Source organism: Leptodactylus fuscus, chromosome 9 (genome assembly GCF_031893055.1).
Source record: "Leptodactylus fuscus isolate aLepFus1 chromosome 9, aLepFus1.hap2, whole genome shotgun sequence".
NCBI lineage: Eukaryota > Metazoa > Chordata > Amphibia > Anura > Leptodactylidae > Leptodactylus > Leptodactylus fuscus.
Window position 1 is genome coordinate 48,477,811 of NC_134273.1, and position 16,656 is coordinate 48,494,466.

At 43.0% G+C, this 16,656-nt stretch overlaps 1 protein-coding gene across 2 annotated transcripts in view; it reads right to left on the reverse strand.

Annotated features, from left to right (window-relative positions):
- LOC142217990 (40-kDa huntingtin-associated protein-like) overlaps window positions 1–16,242 on the reverse strand; it is a 40,641-nt gene extending 24,399 nt beyond the window's left edge. For both annotated transcript variants that reach the window (XM_075286361.1, XM_075286360.1), the window contains exons 1-6: window positions 16,160–16,242; window positions 11,112–11,158; window positions 7,942–8,014; window positions 6,406–6,565; window positions 3,425–3,493; window positions 3,004–3,124 (exon numbers count right to left, since the gene is read on the reverse strand). In XM_075286361.1, coding sequence (XP_075142462.1) covers window positions 3,004–3,124; window positions 3,425–3,493; window positions 6,406–6,565; window positions 7,942–8,014; window positions 11,112–11,158; window positions 16,160–16,221 — 532 coding nt within the window. In that variant the 5' untranslated portion in view covers window positions 16,222–16,242. The remainder of the gene's footprint in view (window positions 1–3,003; window positions 3,125–3,424; window positions 3,494–6,405; window positions 6,566–7,941; window positions 8,015–11,111; window positions 11,159–16,159) is intronic.
- Between the last annotated feature and the right edge of the window lie 414 nt (window positions 16,243–16,656).

Here is a 16,656-nt window from a genome sequence, read left to right on the forward strand (position 1 = left end):
CAATTGTTTTTATGGATCAAGAATAAAAGTAAAATTTTATTAATCAAGTATACACGGTATATATTTAGAGCGTAGCAAGTACGGTATATACAGTATGGCAAGTACACAACTTGCTTCATACCTGAATAGGACAGGTATATTAGGCGCATAACCAGTGTGTATACAAGCGTATTGTATGGCAAGTATACACGGTATATATTTAGAGCATATAGCAAGTACGGTATATACTGTATACAAGTATAAAAGGTGATAGGGAATTGGAGACCTAAAAAGGGCTTTTGGGAAATTTTTTGGCAAGAAGATTGTATATACTGGAGACTCTTGGAGCAAGGCCTGGTCTCAAGGAGGGCAGCAAAGAAGCCACTTCTCTCGAGAAAAAAAACATCAGGGACAGACTGATATTCTGCAAAAGGTACAGGGAGTGGACTGCTGAGGACTGGGGTAAAGTCATTTTCTCTGATGAATCCCCTTTTCGATTGTTTGGGACATCTGGAAAACAGCTTATTTGGAGAAGACGAGGTGAGCGCTACCACCAGTCTTGTCTCATGCCAACTGTAAAGCATCCTGAAACCATTCATGTGTGGGGTTGCTTCTCAGCCAAGGGAATCGGCTCTCTCACAGTCTTGCCTAAAAACACAGCCATGAATAAAGAATGGTACCAGAATGTCCTCCAAGATCAACTTCTCCCAACCGTCCAAGAGCAGTTTGGCGATCAACAATGCCTTTTCCAGCATGAGGGAGCACCTTGCCATAAAGCAAAGGTGATAACTAAATGGCTAAGGGAACAAAACATAGAGATTTTGGGTCCATGGTCTGGAAACTCCCCAGATCTTAATCCCATTGAGAACTTGTGGTCAATCATCAAGAGAAGGGTGGACAAACAAAAACCTACAAATTCTGACAAAATGCAAGCATTGATTGTGCAAGAATGGACTGCTATCAGTCAGGATTTGGTCCAGAAGTTGATTGAGAGCATGCCAGGGAGAATTGCAGAGGTCCTGAAGAAGAAGGGTCAATACTGCAAATATTGACTTGCTGCATTAACTCATTCTAACTGTCAATATACGCTTTTGTTACTCATAATATGATTGCAATTCTATTTCTCTATGTGATAAAAACATCTGACAAACACACATAAAAACCAGAGGGCAGCAGATTATGTGAAAATATAAGATTTGTGTCATTCTCAAAACTTTTGGCCATGACTGTATATACACTCTTCAAGCAATTTAGCTCTTATAAGAGCTGATGGTTTAATATTTCCTGCCTAACTGAAGCTAATTGCTTGCTAACCCTGGGCAGCACATCTCGCTATCTAAATCCAAGTCGCATCTGAAACGAATCTCACAGCCACTATTCTTATAAATCGGAAGTCACCTGATTTAGCCAGCCAATGACTTTTTCCTTTTTTTCCCCGATGCCTACGTTTTCCTACTTCCTTTTCCACCTCCCCTGCACAGTTATTAGTGCAAAAAAAGCACGTGGGAAGAGAATCAAATATTTACTGTGAAAACCTCATGGTATTCGATCGAATACGAATATTTTGAATACCTTAGTATTCGATCGAATACTATTCGCTCATCTCTAGTGACATGCAAAAGTATTCAGCCCCCTGTACTCTGATACCCCGAAATAAGTTCCAGTGCAATTAAACTCAGAAGTCACTTAACTGAGTCCAGCTGTCTGTAATTTACTCTCAGTATAAATACACCTGTTCTGTGAAGGCCTCAGTAGTTTGTTAGAGAACACTAGTGACCAAACAGCATCACAAAGAACAAGGAACTCACCAGAAAGGTCACAGATAAAGTTTTAAATACGTTTAAAGCAGGGTTAGGTTATAAAAACATTTCCCAAGCTTTTAGCATCCCAAGGAGTGCTGCTCAATCCATCATCCAAAAATGGAAAAAGTATTCTACAATTGTAAACCTACCAAGACATGTCCATCCACCTAAACTGACAGATTGAGTAAGGAGAGACCTGGCGAGAGAAGCAGCCAAGAGACCCATGGTCACTCTGAAGGAGCTGCAGAAATCCACAGCTAAGGTGGGAGAATCTGTACACAGGACAACTATAGCCTTTATGTAAGAGTGGCAAGAAGAAAACTATTGTTGAATGACAGACATAAGAAGTGCCGTTTGCAGTTTGCCATGCATAGCCAGAATGCCACATAGTACTGTATACGAACAGGCACCTTCATGTAATTTTGATTTAAAGTGAAAGTTTTATAAATAAAAAATGCAAATACATGCATATTAGTTGCTAAAAGTGGAAACCAAACAAAAATTATATGCACCAAACCTTCTAAAAATAAGAGTTCAACATGTGCAGAGTTCATTCAAATCACTAAGGCCTATACCTGCATGCACATATCTTCAAAAAATCACCAGAACTGCCGACGCCCGCAAAGCACGGTGCACACACAGTTTTTGTGTGCGCACCATGCTCCCATCAGAGTACTACAGCGGTTTGTGGGAAGTCCTTCTCATTAGCGCCGTTCTATTATGGCAGATGTCAGAAATAGGTTAAATAGAGTTGAGCTCCAATCAGACCAAGTGACCGAGTAGCATGATGTCACATGACCTGTGGAAGCAGAAGCGGCAATCAGGAAGCACCACTGCCAATGCAAACAGATCTGTGGGGGTCACAAGTGCTGGACTATCCTATTATGTCTAGTTGGCATCATAAAGGGTGTCCACCATATGGGACCTTCTCACTTCAAATCAGAATGGGAAGATGCTTTTAGGCATCCTTGTATCACATGAACAACAATTCATCTGAACTGCCACCATGTAATACTACATTTCCCTAGCATTGGCTGTGGCTTCCTAAAGCAAGACCATGTTTAGTAGAGGTGCCAGGAGAAAACCCTTTTAAAAACCATAACTGACTGATTCAATGCAACCACACTTCAATTCTTCCACACTAAATCTGCCGATCAAAGATGTAAAGCTGGATTATCAGTGACTATAAAAAAAAATAAAAAATTACGTAACAGTTACTCACGTGTCATAATCTTACAAGACGCTACATATCCTAGAGACAGCAGACATTCAATTGGAACTTGTGTTTGTAACTCCGCTGCTCGCTGGAAATAAACTAAGGCTTCACCAAGCTTATTCATATCCTAGAACATAGGAAAAACAAATACATACAGTGTTAGCAAAACAGAGTATGAGAACTGATTTTTTTTTTATTATTATAGAAGACATTTTCATATGAAATGAACATCTAGTAAACTACCGTAATCCACTCCTTATGCCTCACAGTTATACTAGTAGAAAAGTTAGGCCTCAGTCATACTAGTGTTAGTCAAACTTAGCTTTAAATGATTACAAGTAATAAAAACAACAGTTTATAAAAAGACAAAGCAAAAAAAAAAAGGTTCTTCAATGTGCAAAGTATAAAATACTCAATTGTAAAATACCTTAAGAGAATTTCCCAGTTCTAAGCATAAACTGGCTGCCATGACCGGCTGATTCAATTCAATATAAACCTAAAAAGAAAGGAACCAATATATTTATTTCATTATTACACCAGTGCAATTACTGCCCAGCCTACATATCACTAGGTAAACGAATGTGGTAAGCTTATTATAGGACAGAGGGGTGGGTTGCCTACTGTAGGTGAATGGCTAAATGTTACTAATCAAGATTACACAAGTACAAATAGTTTCACCATTGAGATATTCAAGGACACTTCAGCCTCTTCAGAGAGTACTTGGTCGAGTTAAGAATTTATTTAAAAAAAAAAAAAAAAACTTGAAGCAAAAATCTATTTAAGTTCATGAAAGGGTCGAGCCAAAATAGATTTCTAGAAAGTGCTGTACTGATAACCTGAGTACATTTTAGAAATTAAATAAAAGAAGACTTCTAGTATCAGAATGATTCCTCCCACGACTGCACAATCTGTATCATGAGGAGCTGCAGATGGTATATTATGTAAAACGTGTTCAGCTTCTACAATATGCAATATGTTCTACTTAAAATTGCTCTTTACTGCTCGGGCCTCAATATACTGTATATACTCGAGTATAAGCAGAGTTTTTCAGTACAGTTTTTGTGCTGAAAAATGCGCCTTGGTTTATAAGTCGAGTCATTACAGTAATTTTCTGCTAGCAGGCCAGGAACGCAGACCCCGCCCCCCATCCCCCACCATCATCGCCCCATCACACGCCAGGTGATGTGGCCACGTTAGCTCAGGCCCGCACCCGGCGTGTCTGCATTCCTGACCTGCTAGCAGAAGTACCGTAAGTACTTCTGCAGTTTCAAATGTACAGCATAGCCAAGCTCTTGCCGCCGCTGGTTCCCTGCAGCGGCAGGAGTGTGGCGATGCTGTGGGCCCGGCAGCCGCCCCAGTGTCTGTATGCCGGGTCTGTAACCATAATGGCGCCGCTCTGCTGCAGAGTGGTCGCCATAGCAACCGGCATCTCCGTTGTAACTCTTAAGTGTTACAGTGGAGATGCCCTCCGGAGACGTCGGGATTTGCAATCAAATTATTACAGGTTCAAGTCCCCTGGGGGGGGGTTATAAAATAGTGGGGGAAAAAAAAAAACACTTTAAAAAAATACAATAAAAAAAATAAAATAAAAGTTCTAAAACACTCCTTTCCCTAGTATACATATAAGGGCGGGTTCACACCAGCACCCGATCTCCATTATGCAGGTTTCCGTTTTCTGTCAGCAGAAGACGGAAACCGACATTCACGGTGAGCACCCGTGAGCGCCTTCTGCTCTCCACAGCGAAACCATTTTTTTTTCAACAAATTAAAATGGCCGTAATTTTTGGATGCAGTAGATGTTGAGTGCTGGGGAAGGAGAGGGGTTGTTTTGGTTGTCTGTCTGCCCCTTCCCTGAGCTTGAGGACTGGGGTTTCCCCCCCCACACACACTTGGAACTCAGCCTGGCTGAATATAGCGTAACTGCAGTGTTCCTATTAACCCCTTCCTGATCGAATAGTAGCACTGCAGATACCCTATATTCAGTAGACCGGGCACTTTCAGACACAGGGATACCTATTGTGTATGTGTTTCACAGTCATTTTCTACTTTGAGGGTGGGTTCAGACCTGCGCCCGATCTCCGTTATGCATGTTTCTGTTTCCTGCCCGAGAAACTGGGCAGGAGACAGAAACTGGCAGGCAGTTTTTTCTTCTGCTCACCATGGTGAAACCGTTTTTGTTTTTCTTAACCAGACACAAAGTCAGACATGCAGGACTTTGTATCCGGTAAAAAAAAAAAAAAAAAAAAAAAAAACCTTTAGCTGCGGAAAGCAGAAGACGCTTACTGGCGTACACTTTTCAAATTGAATGGGTTTGAAAACTGCCTGCTGGTGTCTGTCTCCTGCCCATTTTCTCGGGCAGGAGACGGAAACATGCATAACAGAGATCGGGCTCAGGTCTGAACCCACCCTCAAAGTAGAAAATTATTGTGAAACACGTACACAATATGTATCCCTGTGTCTGAAAGTGCCCGGTCTACTGAATATAGGGTATCTGCAGTGCTTCTATTCCGTCAGAAAGGGGTTAATATAAAAATTTTTGCAACCTACATGTTCATCTCTAGTAATAATCGTTTAGTATTATTTTAGCATGTAACGGATATCACTAGAGACATATTTTACTGTAGAAAGCTCAGGTATGGACAGGACTGGGATTAGGTGAAATGTAAACTTTATTCATAACTTTGTGTATGTGAATGTGTAAGTGTTTGGTGCTATTTTTTGGGCGCCGCAACCTGGACAATAGTAAATGTCTGGGTGACAGCGCCAATAAACTTCCTGGTTATGTTCAGAGGGTATAACATAAGAATAGCCCTCAATAGTAAGGCTCAGGGGGAAATTACATTATACCTGTATGTAACAATCAAAGTGAAAAAGTATTGTATGCTCTCTGATTGATAGGAGAGGGGGTAACAGGGACTGAAGCCCCTGCTACCCCCTTCCTGGGGTCACAAACAGGTTATTCACAGAGAGTAGAATGATTCTGCACCTCTGTGCAGTCTGTAGGGCTCTTCTTTCCCCTCTCCTTCTTACTACAGTTCACTGATGTTTCCCAAGACAGGAAGGGGTGGACACTTATCCACCCTGTATCTCAGGAATCGTTTGGGCTATGAAGATAATTTTAGATTCATTTTAAAGATAAATCTCATCTTTAAAATGATACCAAGTCCTTCTTAATAGCCCTTACAGATATGGAGATTCTCATCTTTAAAAAGAATCTAAAATGATCTTCATAGCCCAAACGAGTCTAGAGATTTCTGCATTATAAGTAAGGACGTAGTAGGTACGTCCTTGGCTAGACAAGTGCCACCCTGGGAGGACGTAGAGCTACGTCCTCGGCAAGAAAAAGGTTAAATACAAAAAGGGACAGTTTTTGTGCATCATCTGACTCAGAATTACAGTATATCTAACCTTGATAGCAAAGCTGTAGCAGTTTATAGCAGCCTGTAGATGTTCCTCAAATCCTGGGCATTTTAAACGCTGTGTCTCCTTCTCTTCCTGCAAAAAGAGGCGAGCAGCCTCTGTAAGAGCCATGGCTTCTCCGGGAGCATTGAACAGTGTTTGCTCACACCTTTAAAAAATAAATAAAATAAAAATAAACAAAAATTAAATTACCGTAAGTGGTGCCTCAGAAAAAAAATGCAAATGAAATTTTGCATTTTTATAAGAGTCTTGGAATAGCCCATTATATTTTTATTTGCAAAATATTTCCCTTCACCCACCTTCCTCTACCACCATTTTATATTAAAATTTTTTCGATTATGATAGGTATGAGTCAGACAGTTTAAAGGGGCTCTATCAGCAAAATCATGCTGATAGATCCCCACATATGCGTGAATAGCCTTTAAAAAGGCTATTCAGGCACCGTAAAAGTTATATTAAACTACCCCCCTCCCCGTTTTAAAATAATAACCTAAAACAGAATGTGCTCTACTTACGGATCGTGCACGCTGGGCGGGTATTCAGGGTGTGTCGTCTTCTTCATCCACGCCTCTTCTTCCTCCGATGTCCTCCGGTCCCGTCCTCCTCCGGCGCTCGCGGACACTGATATAAAAAAATAGCTTGGGCGCATGCGCAGTAGCATGCGGCTTCTACTACGGCTACTGCGCATGCGCTCAGGCTATTTTTTTTTATCAGTGTCCGCGAGCAAGCGCCGGAGGAGGACGGGATCGGAGGAAGAAGAGGCGTGGACGAAGATGAAGACACACCCTGAATGCCCGCCCAGCGTGCACGATGCGTAAGTAGAGCACATTCTTTTTTAGGTTATTATTTTATCCACTGAAGCTTCAAACGTGAGACTACCATCATTTTGAAATGCAACTATGTACCATAAGATTATTGTCATATGATATCAATTTTCTTGGTAGAGAAACCGCTATCAACGAGTTCTTTTCTTGGGAAATCTTCTTTATGGCTGATCCTCGATCTGAACCAGTGACCTTTTGCTTGGGAATCATCTTAATAACACACTGAGCTATTAGGGTATGTGAAAATAGTTAGTAATTTGTAGTATACAAGGAGAAAAAGATTTTTCCACCACCAGGAACAAAACGGTAATAATACAATTACATGAAAAGAATCTGCATAACTACTGATATGCTAAATAGTTGCAAAATTATGTATGAGACAGCCAAGATGATTGTCTGTATAATGATGGTGTTCTCACGTTCAAAGCTGTAGTGGTTGGTAAGATATAAACCATGAAAGTCAAAAGTTAAAAACATTGTTACACTGTTGCTAAATCAGTGTATTCCAAAGACATTCTGACCTAAAGATTCGGACTATTCTATGACAGCTATATTGTATGTCCTAACAGTGCATATGGAAAGGGGTTTACGGTTTTGCAACAAATCTACAAGAAAGGAACCTCATGGAAAAACAGCTGGTCTAAAGATGTGCATTGGCGAAAGCAAGACTTTAATGAAATAAGTAACCAACATTCCTTACCGTGCCATGGCCAGGTTACAGAAGCCAGCATACTGTAGGCAGTCCTGCTGTTTCAGTTCTTTTGCCAATTGACCTAATAGAGAATGCATAAACACAATAAACGGATGACTTAATGTCCGTTTTTTAACAAATCCATTAAAAATACATGAAAAGGGAGGGGCGTGGCTTGGCATGCACGTGAGCAGTTGCACATTGTAAGAGCTCTGCTATTTGCTCCTTAGTATTCGGGTGCCAGCAGCTCACCATGGGCAAGACCGGGTCCAGGCGGAATCCTGGGGACTCCTTATCTTTCCCTACCCTCGGGGGGACCCATTTCGGCATTCTTTACCCCACTGGGGGAGCGGCAGGACCCGGCTGCAACAGAGGCCTGCAGAGAGCATCGGGCACCATCTTCTTCCTCCTCTTCAGTATGTGTGGGTGATCAGAGCAGCAGCATGTCAGCCTCCCTGACGGACCTGAGGCAGGGAGATGGTGCCTTTTCTGGAGCTCCTTCTAAGGAGGTAAATCACCCCTAGACCCCCTCCAGATCATTCCTTGCTCCAGACCTTGCTCCTCTTCCAGCTCTGACCCCAGGGCAGCCTGCGGACACAACCCAACAGAAATCAGCAGCATCAGGTGTGCCGCTGCTCTCCACCACTGCATCCCAGGCTGGTGCTATACAGGACAACCCAGAGTCGCTTCAGAGGATCCCCCCCCCTGCTCAAACAGAGTGATTGGCACTCATCTGCCCAAGGCCTGAGCCAGGATTGGGGCGTTAGCCCACCTTCTAAGAGATCCCTATTCTACAATCCTGAGTTAGACTAGCAGCATTCTCTACCTGGCTTGGACGTCTCCTCAGATGAGGAACTGTTACCTCCAGTCACCTGTAGAAAACTTCAGAGGCCCAGCGCTGCCCCCGCAGCTCTCCGTCCAGAGGCGCCACCTTTTGTATCTCTTCCAGCCACCGGAGGAAGCTGCGTTCACTCTGCAGAAACATCCAGAACTGCAGTCCTCCTCACCCAGAGCAGAAGGGATATGAACAGCCTTGCTATTGATCTGAAGCGTGCATGGCACCAGGACCTACAAATAGTAAAATCTGACATTTCTGACCTGCAGCTATGGGTAACGGCTCTGGAGCGGTCTCAGGCCTAAACTACTGCTTCTCTTGATACTCTGTAGCAGAGGTCCACAGTCCACACCGCTCAAGTATGTAACCTCATTTCTCACATGGACGATATAGAAAATCGTAACCGCCGTAATAATATAAAATCTGTGAACTTTGAGGGCTCTCCATTGTCCATTTTCCCAGATCTCTCCAGGTACACCCTCCATCAGCGAGCGGCCCTGAAACCTCTTGTCTGTCTTCCAAGACCGTAAGATCCTCTACCGCTGGGGTTTCCGATTTTCCCTTCAGGTTCGCCTGCGAGATCAGGTGCTCTCCCTGGCGCACCCGGATGACCTTCCAAACTTTCCCCATACCCTGGGTCTCCCGTCCATTCAGCTGCCGGATTGGATTTCCTTGCTGGCGGACCCTAATCGCTCTGGACCCTTCCGCCTGCAGTGGGACTCTGTGGTCAACCGTGATCCCAGGCCCCCACGTTCGCAAAAGTCGCAGCGCAGGTGTAGGCCTGCACCAGACCGGGACCCTCCTACATGATCTGCCTCCCACCTGTTGATTGCCTCCGTTTGGACTTTGTGAGTTTGTTTCATGCTGTGTCTGATACCTGTGTTTTACATGCCCTTGGTTTTCAGTTTACAATTTTTGTCATACACCCAACATTGAGATTATCTTTATCATTCTCTTTTCATGTTCTGGAGCTGCTCTATTCTGTTTTTTCATTATCTGACTAAATCTGACTAAATATTTTCGTTATCTCTTGTCTTTGTGCTCTGGCTTGTGGTTTGTCTTCCTCTTCCCCACATAGTTTAGATCCTGCATTGCGGGGTCATTTAGAGACTTGTGCGCCCATCCTTTAGTTCCCCTCTCCCTTTGTTGTCGTTTTTCTGTGTTCTGCATTGTAGTGCTTTGACCTGTTGATTTGTCCTTTCTCCATATCGTGCTCTTGACTTCTTTTTTCCTAACCCCCCCCCTTTTTTCCTTGCGTTATTCTCTCTCTAGAACTTTTGTTCCCCCTCTACCCCTCATGGCAGATATCTCCATCTTCTCATTTAATGTCAAAGGTCTAAACATCCCTGAGAAGCGCTCAGAAGTTTTGTATGATGCCCATAAACTTAAATTGCGTGTATACAGGAGAAACACTTTTTGTCTGAGCAGGTCCCCAGGAACCATTATTTTCCACAATGGTTTCACAGTAGCAGCGCACAGAAGACTAGAGCGGTTGCCATTTTTTTTCCATAAGAATCTCCCGGTTAACTGGTTAAGGACCGCCGGCCGTAAAATTACGGCCAGCGGTCCTGATCTCTGAAGACTGGCCAATTGTAAATTTACTGCCAGCCTTCAGAGACCCCCTTGACGGGGATCGGGTGCTAGGTGTTTCTAACACCCGCCTCAATAACGTCCGGTAGGAGCCGAGTATGCGCTCTGATTGATAGGAGAGGGGGTAACAGGGACTGAAGTCTCTGCAACCCCCCTCCTGGGGTTACATTCAGGTTATACACAGAGATGAGAATGATTCACCGTCTCTGTACAGTCTGCAGGGCTTCTATTCCTCCCTCCCATCACCGTTCACAAGATGCCTCCTGAAAAAGGAGGGTAGGGGGACACTTTAGAGTCCTATATCTCAGGACTCGTTTGGGATAAGAAAATAATTTTAGTTTCATTTTAAAGATTAATCTCATCTTTAAAATGATACCAAGTTCTTCATAATAGCCCTTACAGATACGGAGCGAATCGCTGTTAAAAACGTTGTCGGGAATTGAGATCTTCAATGGGATCTCAATGCCGAATAGCGTTTTCAACAGTGAATCGCTTTGCCACTGTAAGGGTTAACATGAAGACCTTGGTATCATTGTAAAGATCAGATTTTCATCTTTAAATGAATCTAAAATTATCTTCATAGCCCAAAAGAGTCCAGAGATATCGACATTAGAAGTAAGGACATAGTAGCTACGTCCTCGGCTACAGAAGTGCCACCCTGGAAGGACGTAGAGCTACATCCTCAGCAAGGAAAAGGTTAAACCTCTAAAAACTTATCTGAAGCTATTTTATCATGTACAGAAAAAGGTCTTACCAAACTGTTCACTGGCTTCTGCAACATTGGGTTTCCGCAGAAATCGCCTACAAAGGAAATACACAAAGAAATACAATGACAGATAGAAATAGAAAATGGACTATAAACCATGCAAGAAAAATGTATTGTAATAAGATAATCCTTTAATAGTCCTACAGTGGGGAAATTTCAGTATGCTACAGCAGCAAAGTAACACAGATACAGGATAATACTACACAGTAATATATTACGGAAGTAGACACACATAAGCTGAGAAGAGAAGATATACTAAGAGTCCATAAGCAGCTGTGAGGAGTTAATTCCAGTTTCTAAACTGTAACTTCACTAACCACTAACCCTGAACGTATAGCCAGAAGTAACAGATAAGATGCTTCCCCAGTAACCCTGAGGCTCATGTTTTGACTAAATGTGCTGATCTTTGTGTCTATGTGCGTATTAGAATATAACTAGTTAAAACCAGTTTTTCGCTGCCCCTCCATGCTACATGCTGGCGGATGTAAGTTACCATATTCATATCACCCAACCGTTCCGATTTCCGCTTCAACTCATCGGCATCCTATGGACGATGATCAGCTGAATAGCTGAATACATAGGCCAGGGGTCCTCGAACTGCAGCCCGCTAAGCACTTCTGTCCGGCCCGCCGACAATGCCGGCAGGCATGCATTTATAATGAAGCTCCTGGGGAGATTAGGTCAGGCCATGGCGCGCACTTCACTTTACCTATTGGAGGGCACCACTCCTGATGTCTGTGCAACCTGCGCTGCTTCCGATGTCTGTCTGTGTCCACCTGCCACATCGCTTGTATGCGATGTAAGGAGGATACAGGAAGCACCGCTCCCGATGTCTGTGCGACCTGCGCTGCCTCTGGTGTCCACCTGTGTTCTCCTGTCACATCCTGAACACGGCAATACCCCAAAGAGCACCATTTGGCTTTTGGAGAGTGGATTTTGCTGGAATATTTTTCAGGTGCCATTTTGAATTTGCAGAGCCCCTAGAGTACCAATACAGTGGAAACCGCCTAAAATTGACCCCATTTAGAAACTACACCCCTCATAGAATTTATCTAGGAGTATAGTGAGCATTTTGACCTCACAGCTGTTTCACAGATTTTATTAACATTGGGACGTAATAATGAAAAATTACTTTTTTCCAATAAATTGTCCATTTAGCGCCATATTTAAATTTTTTGCAAGTCGTAAAAGAATTAAAAGCCCCCCAAAGTTTGTTACACAATTTCTCCTGAACACGGCAATACCTCATATGTGATCATAATCTGTTGTATGGGAACATGGTGGGGCTCAGAATGGAGGGATTTTGGAGGGCAAATATTGCTGGAATAGTTTCCTGGTGCCATGTCGCATTGTATCAATACAATGGAAACGCCTCAAAAGTGACGCCATTGTAGAAACTACACCCATCAAGGAATGTATCAAGGGGTATTATGATTTTGAGACTAAAAATGCTTCCCAAAAATTGAAATTTTTAAAGAAATATGCCATTTCGGTGCCCAATACGTTGCACCCACTTTGTGTTGTCAGAGACCTGCACTCCTAAAACTATTAAGTGGGCCATCCCAAGGGGCAAAATATTATATATGTGAGTATAAACTGCTGCTTGGGCACACAGCAGGGCTCAGAAGGGAAGGAGCACTGCGATTTTTAGCTTTTGGGGTACAGATTTAGGGAGCCTTCACACGGAGTTACGCTGCACTCATTCTGATAGTACAAACAAGTTCAGACTTGAATGGGAGCTGGCATACGTGCTCAATGGGAGGCTTTTTTCTCTATTGCTTTCAATGTATTACGCGCGTAATAAATTGAAAGCAATAGGGAAAAAAGCCTCCCATTGATTTCAATGGGGAGCGCACATATGCCAGCACCCATTGAAGTCAATGGGAGCTGCTTTTTACGAGCTCATTCTGAACGTGTTTTTACGATCAGAATGAGCGCAGCAGAACTCCATGTGAAGGCTCCCTTAGGGTGAATTCACACTACGTAAACGCCAGCTTATTCTGAACGTAAAACACGTTCAGAATCAGCGGCGTATAAAGCAGTTCCCATTCATTTCTATGGGAGCCGGCATACGAGCGCTCCCCATAGAAATGAATGGACTGCTTTTTTCACTACGAGCAGTCCCATTGAAGTGAATGGGATGTGCTCGCGTGTACGGCTCAGCATGAGCAGAGCTAGCCGTACACGCGAGCATTTTCCATTCACTTCAATAGGAGTGCTCGTAGTGAAAAAAGCAGCCCATTCACTTCTATGGGAAGCGCTCGTATGCCGGCTCCCATAGAAATGAATGGGAACTGCTCTATATATACCGCTGATTCTGAACGTGTTTTACGTTCAGAATAAGCTGGCGTATACTCAGTGTGAACTCACCCTTAGAGGGACTTTCTGGGTGCCATGTTGTTTTTGCAGAGCCCTGGAGGTGCCAGTGAACTGGAATTCCCCAAGAAGTGACCCCATTTTGTAAGGGCAATTTTAGGGTCTCTGCAAAAGTGTCATGGCATCCAAAAACCAAACCGTCTAAGTCTGTGCTCCAAAAACCAAATAAGGCTTCTTTCCTTCTGTATCCGGCTGTGCCCCAATATCAGTTTATACCCACATATGACATTACGTACGTTATCCTGGGTACACCAGTGTCATACATGTGGCATAAACTACAGTTTGGGCGCACAGCAGAGCACAGAAGGAGCGCTATGCGGCTTTTTGAGCACAGATTCAGATGTTTAGTATCTGGACGCCATGTAATTTTTGTAGAGCCTGTAAGGTACCAGAAAAGTGGATTCCTCAAAGGAGTGACCTGATTTGGAAAACTGCACCCCTCAAAGAATTTATCAGGGGGTGTAGTGAGTATTAGTATCCCAGACGTGACTACACAGCGGATGGTGAAGAGAGAATATACAGTATAAGCTGTGCGGAGTACATTGGGAACACCAAATTCTCTACTATGTCCGAGTAGCTCCTATGATTGGGGGAGTCACTTCTGGTGTCTTTTCGCTCATAAACTGTAAATCTGGGGTGTCCCCTGATATCCACTCGCACAGCCTATATATTCCTGACTCAGCCAGTTGTGTTCTAATAATTTGGCGATTTTGGGGTTTTTTTGTCTTCACATTGCTAGATGCTATATTTTCTTTATTTTTCTGGTGAAGTGGCCATATAAGGGCTTGTTGTTTGCGGGATGAGATGCTTTTTGAGATGCATTTTTGGGTGCCTACAACTTATTGAATACATTTTATTAACTCTTTTTTTGCTGGATTTAAAATAAATAAATAATCAACTCTGGCATTGTGTTTTAATTTTTAAATTTTTCGGCACGCAGCGTACTATATACCCGTATTATTCTGCGGGTCGGTACGGTTACAGCGATACCTCATTTATATTATTTTTTTATGTGTTACTAGTTCTGCAGAACAAAAACACGTTTGGGGACATAAATCAAAGTTTTTTGCATCACCATCTTCTGAGAGGTGTAACATTTTTATTTTTCAGTTGACAGTGTTGGTTGGGGACTTATTTTTTGCAGAACAACTTATGCTTTTTATTGGTACTGTTGTGGGGCACATATGACTGTTTGATCACTTTTTATAGCATATTTTGTAAGGTGAGATGGTGAAAAATCGCTACTTAGGCGGGTTTTTTCCATTTTTTTTTCCGTCATTCACTGTGTACATTAAATATTGTTTCAGTTTTATTGTATAGATTGTTACGGACTCGGAGATACAAGATATGCATTGTTCTTATTAATTTTTAGGGGGGGGAGAAACTTGCGGAACCCTTTGTTCGCGGTGGTCATGTTTGACCATCGCAATCAAAGGGTTAAAACCTTCGATCGGTGAAAGCACCGACCGAAGGTTATGGAAAAGGGTGAGAGCTGTCGGTAACAGCTCTCACCCGCTTCCGATTCCGCCCGCTCCGCTAGTGAGCGGGCGAGCACTCCATGATGTAGTATTACTTAATGGTGCGCAAAGTACCTAGCGCCCATTAAATAATAGTACGTCATGGGTCGCTAAGGGGTTAAAAGAATGGGCACCCAATTAACGCCATTATAGTCAATGGAGGCCTTCGGGGCTATGATGCTGCCATCCTAAGGCTATATTCACACGACCATGCCAATCTGTTTTTTTTCACTGACTCATTGGGAGACATTTATTAACCAATCTACACTAGTTTTCTGTGGCAAATCTTTGGCGCATGGCCCTTTTGAGTTACCAAAAAGTCAAGCAGTCACAGCACGCTAGGGATTGCAATGTAACTCTACTCACTAACATTATTTCTAAACAAACTTACTCTAGAAAGTTATAGCTGAAATCCAAGACAGTTCCTGAATGGCGTAGATATAAATTACGGCGCACGGGAGTGCACCTGAATTATTAAAAGGTTGGAGAGTCTCAATAATTCTGTCGCTGTTAGCGCCAGCAGCCGGGTGAATGGATTAACGCTGACGTACAGAATACTAGTTTTACAAGATTACCCCATTGACTTCAGTGGGCAAGTAAGGTCAATAGAACATGTACTATTGTTTCATTGATCACAGATACAACATGGCCAGGAAACATGATTGTGTGAATAAGGTCATACCCATCATGCTTTTCCCAGTGTTATCCTCCAAGTGTAAAACTTCTTGCGTAAAGAACAATACAGTTACACATGTTGCCCAAATGGAAAACCATATACATAACATGGTATACCTCAATATTCACTATGCTTTCCAGTAGGACACTCTTGTAGCATATCTATCTATATCTATATGCTGACCTGCAACCCTTATGATAACCTAAGGGCTCTGGAGGACTCCCCTCACTCCCTGGCTGAAAATTTCCATTGACCCCATTTGCTTATAATTTCCCTCATAACCATGAAAGAAGCCATGCAAATAATGTTAGCAATAACAACAGGCGCACAGATAACTCCGAGCCCAGTACACACCACTAATAACATCCGCAGCGCTAACGCCATTGACGGATGTATACACATGCGGGACAATGACGCGCAATGTGAAGATAGATCAACTTTACACAGAAAGACATAATGGTTCTCACTTCTTCAGCTTATTAGAAACGGCTCTGTAACGCAGCAAAAAGTCTCCATCAGCCGCCATCATTGCCCGCTGACAGCTAGCTAACTTCCGGTAACTGTGAGCCGCAGCGCCGCCATATTCTGGTTGGATAGTATGTGATTAGAATCTTTTCTTCCGGGTGCCAAGGTCCTGCATTCTCTTCAGTATGTGCCTGTGCCGCCACCTCGTGGTCGATGAAGGGACTGCTTTAATAATGTGATGAAAAAATAAAAGTAATAGGGCTAGTTCACACGGGGCCAAAGGGGCGGATTTTGACAGCGGAATCCACGTCATAATCCGCCCCTTTACAATGGAGACCACTAGCGTTCTTTTTTATGATTCTTACAAATCATAAAACCAGAGGTGTTGATATATGGTGCGCAAAGGTAGCAATTGTTTTCAGGCTCTGTGATCAAAGGAGCAAAAAGACACCAGTATTTTAAAGCGGCGTTCACACAAGCGCCATGGGGTGTCCGTGGT